The sequence below is a fragment of the Coenobita brevimanus genome, chromosome 80 (genome assembly GCF_032717465.1).
Source record: "Coenobita brevimanus isolate Jiangsu-jjx chromosome 80, ASM3271746v2, whole genome shotgun sequence".
In the NCBI taxonomy this organism is placed as follows: Eukaryota; Metazoa; Arthropoda; class Malacostraca; order Decapoda; family Coenobitidae; genus Coenobita; species Coenobita brevimanus.
This window is the reverse complement of record NC_137033.1, coordinates 20974402-20988685: the sequence shown is the minus strand read 5'-3', so window position 1 is coordinate 20988685 and position 14284 is coordinate 20974402. Positions and strand designations below refer to the sequence as shown.

Genomic DNA, 14284 nt, shown 5'->3' with positions numbered 1-14284 from the left:
TGGTATAAAAATGACGTAATGGCCATGAATGAATTACTTACTCTTGTGATACTGAAGATTCATATTTTCCTCTATTATGACCTATTATGTTTCCATATATGTATGTTACCCCCCCCTGTATGTTTGTCTTTATACAGTACCATAAGCTTACCATACACAGTTTCATATAACAGTACACAGAAGCTTGAGGTGACACTGTACTCATACTACTACCATAGCCAACTATATCTTTACACTTAAGCATCTGGAAGGCCACATACTTAACATTCCTGTACATAATGTTTAGCAGACGGGGCGCCGCATGTCTCAAGCCTTGTGTTGTCTGAGGTTTTTGAGCACCAAACACCACAAAGGGACATGCTCACAACTTTACACCAATAGACATCTCATGGTATTAATGGGTTGATAATGGACCCATACTAGGGACAGAGTTATTAATAAGATTCTGTATATTTATAAACAGTTTCAGAAAGGTACTTATGAGTATTTATTTATATATTTTAGTTGAATAAGTTAAGCATGATTTATATCTGTTCTGAGTCAGACAATGAAAACTGTTCTTCAGTTTCAAATTATAATTTTATATGCTACTTCTTTCATTTTGTAACTTCTGTATCCTTTCATACACAGCATATATTTAATGAAACTCAGGTGGCGTGACAAGTTTACCAAGCAACAAGTGATATTAGTTTCATGGGTATTAGCTGCTTAAAGGAAGTATAGATGTACCAGAATGAGACAAAATGTATAAGATTTTAACTTAACAAGTGACAAATTCAAACTACATTAGTATGCAAGTTATACTTTTTGAATGACAAAGTGAATTGTAAAAATTCAGTATAGTGAGACACCCAATGGTTTAGTAGTAAAGCACTTACATTGAGAACAGCAGCTGTTCCATAACCCATTCAATCCAGTGACTTATACAATTTCTCATTTTAATAAGGCGACCACTAAATAATTTTCTTTAGCTTTAAAAGGACCTCTAGCAGCGAAGTGGTAAATGAAGGCTATATCTGTCCTCCCTAGTTCAAAATGTCTCTCCAGGGCTGAATAAATTTGTCTTGAAATAGCAAGAATAAGATTAAAAGTACAATTAGTCTTTGTGTACAAGGGTTAATTAGGTTCCAGTGCTCCAGTGGTGACTGCCAGAGATGTAGGTTGGTCTCCTGCCCATATCCCCATGAATATGATGGCAGTATTTCTGTTCTTTTTCCCTTCAGATGATTTTATTCAGCTTAGGAGAGAATTTTTAAACTGGAAGAGTTAGTTACAGCCTTAATCAGCCCCTTCAGTATTAGAGTAGAATGAAATAATTGTTGACTAGGACTGTATTGTGGTAGGGTGATTAAAATGAAACATATGTGTTGAGATTAATGGGGTTAAATGAACTGGGCTGTAGTAACCTTGCCTTGGATTCTCTCTAGATCAGAAAGAAGCAATATGGGATCAACTTTTTTTTTTTCCAAGTACAGTATGTGGTTTCATATTTTATATATGTGTCACTCAATACTCCCCAGCAGTCAATACCCATGCTATCATGTACAACAACAATCTGGGAGGCGGAGATTTGAAGAGTACTTTGGCATAATACAGGCAGGAGTATGAAATTTACCCTTCCCACTAGAACTCTTTTTAAGTTACCATTTAACCAATTTAATCAGTATAGCTGCTGATGTCAAGAGTTTGTATTGTGAGCTGGAGCCTAGATGATCAGCCCTCCATGCCTGTTTTAAATACTGAGATGGTTGCTCGAGCCTCTGTTCTCTTCTTACACCAATGTACAGCTTAAGTGAGCCTTACTTGATCATTGTACAGTTTCAATAAGTCAAATTTTCACCTGTATATTTTTGTATTTATTTCCACATATATTCAATACCAACAGTTATTTAGTTTCAAACCTTGAATTGTTTTACAAATGAATCAAAATATTCTTTGGTTAGTACATAATTACCTCATAAAATAAACTCTTTTCTTAGCCCCAGTTACCATCAGAATGATACTGGAACTGAATTTGAAGTTTCTGCTAGAATATACAATACATGTACTTATGTTGGCCTGCTGTGTAAGCCTGGCAGAATGAAGTGTGATGTGGAAGAAAAATCACTTCAGGGGAGAACAGTAACTCATGAATTTGGTTGTTTTTTACAGGATAGGAGAGTTATAATGGAGGTGAAGAGAATCGTGCATGAAAGTGTTTACTGCTGACACTCATGTATAAGAGTGAAAAATGGGCAGTGAGTGGTAGAGAAATTTCTGGGTTACAAGCTGTACTTAGGATCTTCTTCAGAACAGTTGCAGTCATAAGCAGGATGGATGATGAAAATGATACAAAATTTATAAGCATTTTTGTATGGAGGAAAGGATGACAGGAGTGCAATTTGGTATGGAGGAAAGGTTGATAGGAGTGCAACATGGTATGGAGGAAAAGTTGATAGAAGTGCAATATGACTGGATAAAATGGGAAAAACTGTAGTAGTATAAAATATACAAGGAATGTAAATTTATAGGATGCCAAAGAAAGTCTTTCAAAGTGAGACTGAGGTTAATGTTAGATAAGGACCACTTTCTGTGGTGTAGAAGAAGAAAGCAGAGCAATATGTTGGTGAAAGAAAAGGAAGAGAAAGTGGAGTGCATACAGAATGAGACAGGTATGTGAGAATAAAGTAGTTTGAAGGCAATAATCTTTTGGTCATTGCCTGTCAGGATACCCAAGAGGAAACACGGCAATCAGAGATAATGATGATGATGATTTCCCATTCAGTACAAACCCCAACACTGAGGAATGATATTGTTGAGGGCCAAACAGAAATTAATAGCACAGCACTCACCATCCGCTCACTCCATGATAGTGTTGCTTTGAGTGTCTGCCCATTCCTTTCTTCCTTCCTTCCTCTTCTGTCTTTCTTTCCTTCATTCTTTCCTCTTTCTTCTGTCAGTGGGTGACTTTACACTCCCTTTTCTGTCTTTCTTTCCCTCTTTCTTTCTTCTTCCTTCTGCATGTGGGTGACTCTCCACTGAGTGACAAGCCAAATGGTTTCCTACTTCAGGAAACCATTTACGACGCTGGGTAGTAACCATATAACCAAATTATGGTGCCTGGTGGTTTAGTGGGTAATTAAGGTGCTCCAATTGGATGGAGCTGGTGCAGGTTTATATCCAAGGTGTGGTTGGGGTTTATTTCTCATGTAATGCCACTCAGGGATGAGTGAGGCTGGTCATTTTCATCTTAAATGTCAGGACCAACTTGCCTAGCCCCAGGTTCTTACGCTTCTCATGGGGTAACATAGGATTGGATGATGGATGATTGGATGGAGTGTATACATAAATTTGGATATACAAAGTAAATTAACAATTACTGAAACAGAAGAACAATGATATGAGACCGTAACATAAATGGATTCACACAGCAGTACACATGGAATGGGGAGGGAAAATGAAAATGAAAACAAATGTATGGGTGATATGGAGTCAAGGGTTTTATGACCCTCAGGCCTTGGAAGGTTTCCCAGTGGCGAGTCATATCTTGGATTAGCTGGGATATAATATAGGTTAATCGTCCCCTGAGGTTTAATTCTCGAGTCTCTAGAGCAATATGAAATTATGCCAACCCAAAGCTGTCTGTAGTATGAAATGATACAAGAATCAGTGCTGATACATTTCAAATCTTAGTTGCCAAAAATGGGAATGGGACTTGAGGGACAGTGTTGTTACTATGGGGGGTCAACTGGCCCCTCTGATTCCCTTCTGTACGACACACACACACACACACACACACACACACAATTTTCATTGTCCTTATTCATGGCAGTCGGGTAATGGGCAGTATCCTAGATGGTATAGAAAACTTAGTAACACCTCTTTCTTAATTATTTATCCTATTATATTACACAATGAAACTTTTATGTTTTTCGTGTATATCTGGTACCGATATAATTTGCGTCAGTAACATGCAAGATATAAAAGGGAGTAACAAGTAAAACAAATAATGAAGTGCGAATAGTCTCTTATGTCACCTAAAATACTACTTAAAACTAATCAGTGCAAATCCAAGACTGTAGACAAGCACCGGCCTGTTTTTCTGTTTTGTGGGAAAAAAAAAAAAAAGTGATAAGGTATGACTGATCACTTGCCGTAGTAGCCACTGAGGGAAGACGGGGAAATGAAGATATTCAACAGCTAAATCATGATTAAGATGAGGTTAACATTTATTCAACATGAAATTAAAATTATTATTTCGTATGACAGAACAAAACGTGTCTTCACAGCTAATTCTCTCCCACTGGAACTAAAACTGAACTAAATGAACCCCTGAAGATCCGAATCATATCAGTGACCCTCCAACCTTTAACCTCCAGAGGAGTTACACGTATTTTGAGGTAGGGAATTATTGGGGGATTTGTCAGTGTTGTGGTGGATATACATCAACCCCCTCTTAATGAGGTGAAGAAAGGTAAGCAGTGATGTAATTCATTACGTCTCACACGGTTGATACAGCTCTAGTAATTTATCTCAGAAACCACCAGACGACTTAATTCATCTGAGGGCGAGTCTCAGGAATCTCAGTGTTAATACTGGTAGTGTCATCAATCTTACCATGGTCGGGATATCTCTAGCTTTGTGTACCAGCTTACATCCAGACGACTTCAGACGATTTAATTCAGCTGGTTGGCTCTTAGGAAACTGAGCGTTACGATTTTTCTCGGATGAATGTTTTTTAGCGTTAAAAAAAAAAAAAAATCGTATCGTTTAAAAAGGCTCCAGCATGCTTGTAGGTATCGGTCTTGGTATCCACGCTACCCGACCTCTGGTAGCCACCCTATTCAATCCCCAGTCCCTGAGATCACACACTGTGACCTCGCCCCAGGTCTTTTTCGGGCCACCTCTCGCATCCCTACCGCTGGCGTTAACACTTCTCATTCTCCGCACCCAATTGTCACCCTGCATCCTCTCCATATGCCCAAACCATCTCAATCTACCCCACCTTATCACAGCACCAATACATTCCTGTCCCATCCTTCCTCTGAACTCTTCAATAGTAAACCTAGCACATCCGGACCTCGCATTTAAAGACCCACAACACATCCATATAATCACTGTCTTTGTAAAAAAAAAAAAAAAAAAAAAAAAAGTATATTGAGATGTTTTGAATGTGTTCTCTGTTTTGGCTTTTTTGCAGCAAAACACAGTTGTTTCATTACATGTGTTTACCTGAATAAAACGCCTAATTATGCCTACGTCCATCTGTGGTGGAGGCGGCTCTCAGTGATTGTCTGTCCGTGTGTGCGTGCGTGGGTGCGAACCCATCGACGGATTTCAGCAGACTTTTGTCAGTGATGCAGTATGAGGAGATGATGAACTGATTATGTCAACTAGGTCAAGGGGTCAAAGGTCAAGGTTATATGGGGTCAACTTAGCTTATCCTTGTGGGGGTGATATCCCCTGAAACCCTCGATGGATTTCAACCAAACTTTTTGTCAATGATACAGTATGAACGGACGATTGACTGACTAGGTCAGCGAGGTCAAGAGGCCAAAGGTCAAGGTCATATGGATTCAACTTGTTTATCGCTTGCGTCCGTAACACTCTTGTGAGCATGATATCTCCTGAACGCATCGATGGATTTCCACCAAACTTTTGTCAATAATGCAATATGAGGCGATGAACTGATTAGGTCAGCAAGGTCATGCAGGTTGTATGGCGAGTCTGTGGGCAAGGCTTGGTATTGTAGAGACATACCGCGCAACGCTTTGCGTCGACAGCTCGGGGTTCGAGTTTCGGCGTTCCATTACTGCATGTCTTTAGAAGTGAAAGGCTTGATCTTTTTTTTCCTTTTTTTTTTCCCTCATCACTGTTTGGACACAGCTGAACAAAATCGCATGATATTATCCTGATTGCGTCCATCACAAGCTATGTCCTATGGGCTGGTGGATTAAAAGAGATTTGGATCTGCGTTTTACAGCTTGGATCATATTTATGGCCCCGCGATGGCTGAGTGGTTAGCATCGCTGACTGCGAAGCTGCCGGCCCGCTAGCGCCAGGGTTCGTATCCTGGTGTGGGCAGCTGGGGTCACTTGACTCAGGAGGCCAGCCACCATTTGGGGGCTGGTAGGCAAAATGAGCACCTAAAGGATAACGCCTAGGGGAGGTAACTGTGGCAACCTGGATGATGTAGTGGCCTTTCATCCCAGGTTATTGGGTGAGTAACCCGCTACAAGCGGGTTATTCACCCAATTTTATAGATAGATAGATAGATAGATATAGGTAGATAGATCGATAGATAGATATGCTCAGCAGTCATACCAGTCATATATTTGTTCCACAGAACAACACGTCATCATTACATGTCGACCTTATCTGTGGCTCCTTTGTGATTGAGGCTTGGCTGAGACTGACCATAGATAATTCAGACCTACTCACATGCACCGGCACAAAGATAAGGTTAGGATATCTTATCGATTATTTTGTTGCTGCCACTGCCGCTCTAACGTGGGCTGTATTTCGTTCAGGTCAATATTTCAACAACCACCCCACCTAAAACAAATCTTAGCAGCGAGAGGATAATTATCATAGGCTATATCTGTTTCTGCAAGAAGGACGATATAAAGACTGAAGATCATTTCCTTGTCACTTATTCTTCCTGTAAGCCCAGATACGAAAGGGACTCGATCAACAGTCTGTTTGACCACCATTCCCTAGAAATACTCACACTTCAAAACAGAGATATAAGCAAAAACCAGTGCCATGTTTTCCAGGATGAAAATGGGTCGAGCTCCGGGAAACACAGTCGGGTCAAGCACATGGTTTATCTCCTTATTATCAGTTTTTCATGTTTATCACTGTCGACAGGTGCAAACATTGATTAACTAATGCAGCGTATAGTGTCATCATGTTTCGCTTTTCGTTCACCCCGTCGAAAGTGAGCTGAGGTGAGCGAAAAGCTGTAGGAACGTAGGGAGGGGGATCAATCTTAGACCTTTCCTTATCACACTGCAGTGAGGAGTTACAGAGCTTGGATTGTGTTTGCTGGGAGGGTACGGTGTCCGCGTGTGGTGCTGCAGATACCAACGACCTCCCTCATCAGCGCCTTCTGGGAGCCTACGTAACGGTGGAACTGTAGGGGGATACAACTGGGTAAGGCAGCAAAGAACGTGGTATAAAACACCTTCATCGTTGGTCGTTTTTGCTGTGGATAACGATTAACGATCTCTCTCAAAAGCAACATCCTCTGGAAATCGACAGAGCACTGCCGTTGTTGGGGATGAAACATTAAACATATTCATCGTAGTTCCCTTTCGTCTGCGATCTGTGTTCTGCCTAAGGGCCTCGTCACATTGAGGTTTGAATTAGACATAGGGCCGTATTACAAGTGATTGGGAGATTTCATAATACCTTTCCCTTAGCGACATTATGAACATTGCACCTAAATAATGAAATAACCAGAAAATGGCCCCATGAACAGGGTGTTCTAAATTTTACCATGACCTTCATGATCGGATACTTTGAGTCAGAATATATCCCATTCAGACATGTATAGCGAGACCTTGTTGATAGTTTTTCATAAACCATATTGTAATTTTGGCTTTGGTCTTGTGCACTGAGCAACAGTGAAGATTTAAAGGATGTGCCGATGTGCTAACGTTTGGCAGGTCAGTCGCCATGTTTTGCGATACCAGTGCAAAAAAATATATATATGTACTGTATAGCATCCTGCAGTAACTGTGCTATATAGCTAAGTATTCTCAAATCACCTTGTCAACAATAATTTATCATCAAGTTCAAAAAAATGTGCTCAGTTCATATTTCGTCCTAATAGAAAAACAGTGAATGTTTAATTCTCCTATGATCGCATTTTCAAAAGTGTTTTATTCCAGTTAACGCCAGACCCACCCCAAATACCATAAAACACTCCTGCAAATACAATCAGACCAGCCCTGAGTGAGACAACCCTAGTACTGGTATGTATTCAATATAGACAGTGGGAATTAGTGCCAGAATGTTAACATGTGAATTTATATGACAAGCCTATGCCCACTGTCGGGAAGAAAAGGAGGAGGTGGCAGTACGCCAATGGCTCAGAAATGCGAAGGAGCAACCATTAGTGCTAAAACAAGGCAAGAGTCCTTTTGTGGATGCCTTCTCTTCTGGCAATTAAGTGAGTAATGATTGGCGACGTTTCGGAATACAGTGTGCATCTTTTGGGTGTTGTGGAGGTAACGTAATCTCTCGCTGACACCTGGTAAAGGGGGAGGGGAAGAAGGCCATGGAAAATTTGGAAAGTGTTACGGTATCTCCAGAGTAACTGTAAAATCATTTCTCTCTTGGCAGTTACGCAGATGTAGAAAGGAGACGTTTCTGAATACAGCGTGCGGCTCTTGGGTGCAAAACAGTCTCTCCCTGATGCCGGACAGAAATGGAGGCTGGAGGTGGCCGAGAAATGCCGCGATATTGTTATTGTATTGCCAAGGCTACTTACAGTACGACCATTTCTCTCTCCTGGCAGTTTACGAAAGTGAAGATGGATGACAGTTCCGAGTACAGCGTAGAGCTAATGGGAGTGGTGGAAGTAACGGAGTCTCTCGCTGACGCCGGAAAGAATGGGAGGGTGGAAGTGGCCGAGAAATGCTACGCTGCCGTCGCCACACAACACCCAATCAATCACGCCTGCCTAGGAGGAGTCTACAGGGACAACAGATACGTTAGGGTGGTTTTGGACCAGGAAAACATCAAGGTCTTCGATGGCAGCAAACTGGTGAGTAGGAGGAAGCTGCTTGAATATATCGTCTGTATGTTTTTTTTTTTTTTTTTTTTTTCCCACAGCTGGAGTATAGGGTAGAGGGTCTAGGCTACTTGGTCCACCCATTTAAGGCGTAAGGTACCAGTCGCTTGCACCTGAGCGGCATTATGTGATATGATCATTATATCCTAACATTCCTCGGATGTAAACCATTATGGGCCTTCTGCAATTGGAATGCTTTGGTCCACTAGACCATCAGGCGTCCATTTGGCCATATAATTATCATACAACGGAGTAAATGGTATCATGGGTTAGGAAAAATAAATGGCTTGTCACTCAAACGTAAAATCACTTGAGGGTAGCACTACATCAAGTGAGTGGATGATTGACAACCCTCCAACATTACACGAAAGAGGAAAAAGAGAAAGAAAAAGAAAAAAAGAATTCTCAAGCAGTCTTTATAAACTATTTCTTTTGAACCGTGTGTATAATTTCAAACACTTCCATCCTCAAAAGTCTCTCCTGAGCTGAATAAAATCGTCTTAAATGAACAAGAGGAGAATGATATTGACGTCCTCGAGCTGAAGTGGTGATTCGTTAGCAGTTAAGAGTTCGAATTACTGGCACTGGTATTCCTAACTCTTCGTATTGTACTGTCGGTAGGGTAAATATGATGACGGTGAGTAGATTCTGTTAAGATAATTTTAATCCATTCAGTCCGATTATGTACTCTCTCTCTCTCTCTCTCTCTCTCTCTCTCTCTCTCTCTCTCTCTCTCTCTCTCTCTCTCTCTCTCTTATTACCTTCAGACGATTTTTTAAGTTCTGGAATAGACGGTTTCTAAGAAGTCCATCTCTGCAAGTGGTCTCTTGAAAGATTAGCAAAGTCGTCTGGAGGTAGAAATAATAAACTATGTGACATCGAACTGAAGGGGTTAAACTGATCACCATGTTGACTTGTAATCTTGCCTACTTATTAAGCGTGCGATATAGACATGAATCATTTACGACGTCCTTGAATAATACATGACTGCTCTCATAGTAACCCACCACCACCACCACCACCACCACTGCCATCACCATCACCACCGCCAATCCTCATGGCTGTATAATCAAAACTGAGTGCACAAAGGTTTAATAAGGTCCCAGACTTTCACATGAGGGAGTATATCCAAGGATGGCTCTGTCTTTTTGTCTCTCATTAGCATCTGTCGAGTGCAAAGTGCTTCGCTCCCTTAAACTTTAGGGACCTTGTCGAAACCACACCACACCACACCATACCACACCACACCACACCACACAAAAACATCCCCCCCACACCACACCAAGGACATTAACTACTCAGCACACCATACTTTCCTATCATGCAGCGTCACATAAAATCATCGCCTCCCACCACACAGTACCAAGAACAATAATTGCAAGAGTCATGAAGCTTCCGTGTCTTTGCTCGCTCTTGTTTGTCATTTGTCGGACGCGTATACAGTATTTGTTAGAGATGATCCCGAGTCACACATTACAGAGTATAGTTAGCGAAGATGCTTGAAAGGTCACATCCATTCCGTCATCTTCGCATGCTACAGAAAGTATCACTAAAGATTGCGGGTTAGCTGGACTTTCGTGCTCTCAGTTTTGATAATAGGGTCTTTGCTCCCACCACACTCTTGCCACAGTTCAGTTTAGACCTGTATTTCAAGTGACTTTAAAGATTTCGTAACACCTCCACTTCAGCGATTTATTCTGGATTTACACCTCATTTACCTCCTTCACTGTCATGACATTCATTTTTTATTTTATTCTTGCCAAGTACACATAATTTCATATAGCTTAAGAAAGATTTTTCAGTGTGGGAAGATTAGGTGTGGTCTTCATTAACCCCATCTCAGCAAAAGATCTCTACTAAATTAAAACAAATAGGACAAAAAAATATGACTGAAAGGGTTAATGTAAAATATATCGGTACTAGACTATAAAGATAAGTTGAAATTGAAAATCAGGGAATAATAATAATAATAATAATAATAATAATAATAATAATAATAATAATAATAATAATGATAATAATAATAATAATAATAATAATAAATAAATAACAAAGAAAATGGTACTGGGAAGCTTATAGTGTGGAAGTGTATGGTAAATAGGAGGACTCCTTGGCCTCAGGGAACGGGTTGTTGGCACACGTCCAGAGCTATGGACATAAAATAAATAAATACTGTCGTTGAAGTACCCCAGTGTCTTCATACTGCCCTAACACATAACGAATCGCTGGTAAGAACGTACTACGAAGCCTACAATACCACTCAGGGCACTCCACTGTCCTCATTCCGTCTTACTATTCATCTCTCAGGAAACGGACCACAAAACCACGAGTGTGAGTACCATTGCGTCCATCCGCCAGAGTAACGGGTCCCTGGTGTACATAGGAAGGTGCCAGAAGTGGAAGAGGAGGATTGGGGTAGTTCTGAACATGTTCTCTGAGGAGGCAGCCGACCAACTCGTGTATCACTTTCTGGAGGTGCGGAAGAAGAGGTAAGAATATCCTGTTTATTTTAACCTGATAAAAAGTTCCCTATTTTCAGCTCAGTTGATGACGTACCATAGTCAGACTGCCGTCTCTCCTCTTTTTCTCTCTTTCGGTTGTAAAAATCGGTCTCATGATTCTTCAGCAGCTGAATCTGATTACTTTCCCTGGCCAAAAATCAGTACCATCAGTGTCATTTGCATCAGATTTAAAAGACTAATTTTCAAAGACCATAGACAGAAAAGCAGGAGAGGTGACAGGACTTTAGTTGGTGATAGTACCATCAAGAGCACAGGTTCACCGACACTTCCCTTCCTACTGTGGCGATGGAAGATGCTACATGAAATATTCTTGTGTGACGGCAATTTTAAGCATTAAAAAAAAAAAAAAAAGTACGAGAGGGAAACATACTGACGCTCGGGGAGGAATGAGGATTGTGGAGTGAAGGCCACAATGTTGGCATTTTTTTTTTTTTTTTTTTTTTTTTGGCGTGTTCGTAAAAATCTGGACAAAAATGTCAGTCTAACAGTGATGCAACTCTATATTTTGACCAGTTTTTTACATCACTTCCTGGCGGAGGAGGAGGAAGTGATGTAGTGACGAGAGATACAGCAAAGGAAATGAGTTTCTACCTAATGCTTGTGCCTTCCTAGTATATGTCTTTTGTGTGTAACATTTCAACTTTTCCCTAATCTATTAAGAACTCCCACCAATTTTTTAGTCTTTTTCCTCGATATTCCTATAAGAAATTAATTATCACTGGACAAATAGCAGTTGACAAATGCCACATCAAATTTTTGCTTTCCCGTAAAGAACTGGCATTATTAATTTTCTCATTTTTTTTTCTGTCGGAAATTAATTGTCAATGGACAAAATGCAGTAGGGAAACAGTATTCCATGCCTCTGAGCTGTTGCTTTTCTTTTTTCCAGATCTCAAGCAAAGAAGGTTGAGCCCCTCCATGTCGCCACCGCGACCTCATCTGCAACGAGACCACCACTTCAGGCAAAACCATCGAAAACGTCCACAGTCAAGGTCGGTCCCCCAGGCTCCGTCAAACTTCCCTCTTTCATACCACCATCTCCAAGAAACAAGGCTCAAGCAGAAGAACTTCGCTCTCCACTTCCGGTTCCCTCACCTTCACCTGTCTCACCTCCGGCTCTCCCACCTAAACCTAGGGCTGCTTTAGATCGGCCTCTTCCACCCATTCCGGTAAATGTTACGTCTTTCTTTAGCCAAGATAAAAATGCATACTGTGATTTAGATGATGAGTTTGACGACGAAGAAACCTTGAGTGCAAAAGAGTACAACATTGCAGCACAAGCATTGTATCCTCCACAAAACCCTGCATCTTCCTTAGGAGTGATCACACCTAAACCAGAGCAAACCACACCTCCACTCACACAAGTCCAGTCCCTCAACTTAAACGATGATGATAGCGTCGATTACTACATTACTATTGGGATCAAAGCCACAGAGAGCGAGTGTATCTATATGACCAACTCAGCACCATGGCGGCAAAAGGCAGCAGAATCCACCGAAGAAAAAATTCGCCATTTTATGATTGATGAACACAGTTATCTCACATCGATCAAGAACGTCAAAGAAGCTAGGAAATTCATGCCACCTGAACTGCAAAATCTCCTTCGTAGAATTGATACCTTGGTTGAAGTTCATGAATCAATGTACAAGGAACTTTACAATGGATATAAGTCTTGTGCCAAAATTGCTGAAGTTTTTAGATCCCGGCAGGAGCAGCTGGAACCATATAAATACTACATGAGAAATTCTCCACGGATCAGCGAGCGACTGTGCTACTTGCCAGAGTCCTTACTTGCTAAATATCCAACACTGAGGGAAGACATGACGCGTTCCTGGACCAGACTCCATTACTACTTTATGTTCCTGGGGAGGATTCTAGATAGCACATCGATGGAAGAGAAAGCCGTTGTGCAGGAGGCTTTGGAAATGCTACGCCAAATGAATCTTGAGGCAGATGCTGGGTGCCACATCGACGCCATCAGAGATGCGCCCTTCAATCTGGAGAGCCTCGGTACACTGCTCCTGCACAGTTCTTTCTTCATAAAGGAAATGGCTAGACTGAGATGTAAAGGCCAGTGCACCGCGTTTCTGTTCAGTGAGATGATCATTTTGACAGTACCGGAGAAGAACTTGTTCCAGTACGAAGAACAGTTACCCATCAAACAGCTACACTTTCTTAGCACAGAATCAAACAGCAAGTCAGAATTTGTACTGGAGCTCGTCATGGGGGGTCAAAAGAAGAACAAAAAATTCACCTTTCAAACACAAGAGGACGAAAAGAGAGAAGCCTGGGTGACGGAGATAACTCGTCTCATGAACAAGAACGCGGAAGATCTTAAGAGAATATTAGCCCGAAGATACAACCAAGATACAAATGCGTGAGACAACAACCGCCCGTATTCTCGTCGGCTTATGAGGCTTTCTTACACTTCGTCCTCAGTTATTTATTTTTCCTTCTACGCTTTTTTCTTATCATGATTCTTATCTTTTCATCCCTAAACTTCAAGGGCCTATATCTATTTCAAATTCTTGATGCCTCCAGACGATTTTACTCGGATTTGGGGAGACATTTTTGAACTGCAGGCATGAGAAACAGCCTTCATTTAACTGTCTAGAGTTGAATAAAATCGTTTGGTAATAGTGAGAATTAAATATGAAAGTTAGTCACGGGATGGAAGGGACTGATATTGACAACATTTGCTTAAGTTACATACTTAATAATACTAACCTGACAAAGGTAGAAATAAACCGACTAAGGAGGGAGTGCTAAGGAAGCCTCAATCATTAGCTGGTGAAAATATGACCCAACCGCTCAAGCGGAAGAGTTCGAAAGGTTTATGGAGATGATAATGTCCATGATGAACATCATCACTCGGAGACAGGCCACTGCAAGACGAAGGCTGTTCCCATCTGTTACTCTTTGATCCATTAATGAGTCGAGTAGTAGGTGCCATAGGTGATTTCGTAGCACTTCATTAGCTATA

The 14284-nt window shown here is 41.1% G+C and overlaps 1 protein-coding gene across 1 annotated transcript; it reads left to right on the top strand.

Annotated features, from left to right (window-relative positions):
* The first annotated feature begins 8518 nt into the window (after positions 1–8518).
* Positions 8519–13682, top strand: LOC145409297 (uncharacterized). The gene is made up of 3 exons (XM_080279775.1): positions 8519–8752; positions 11087–11268; positions 12191–13682. The coding sequence occupies exons 1-3, from the start codon at positions 8519–8521 to the stop codon at positions 13680–13682; spliced, it is 1908 nt and encodes a 635-aa protein (XP_080135901.1).
* Positions 13683–14284: the final 602 nt, after the last annotated feature.

What these genes read in the sequence shown, in the direction of transcription:
- LOC145409297 (XM_080279775.1), top strand. Translation starts at nt 8,519, where the DNA reads ATGGATGACAGTTCCGAGTACAGCGTAGAGCTAATGGGAGTGGTGGAA. An exon ending in TCTTCGATGGCAGCAAACTG is followed by an intron (nt 8,753 to 11,086) that starts GTGAGTAGGAGG and finishes TTCATCTCTCAG; the next exon opens with GAAACGGACCACAAAACCAC. An exon ending in CTGGAGGTGCGGAAGAAGAG is followed by an intron (nt 11,269 to 12,190) that starts GTAAGAATATCC and finishes TCTTTTTTCCAG; the next exon opens with ATCTCAAGCAAAGAAGGTTG.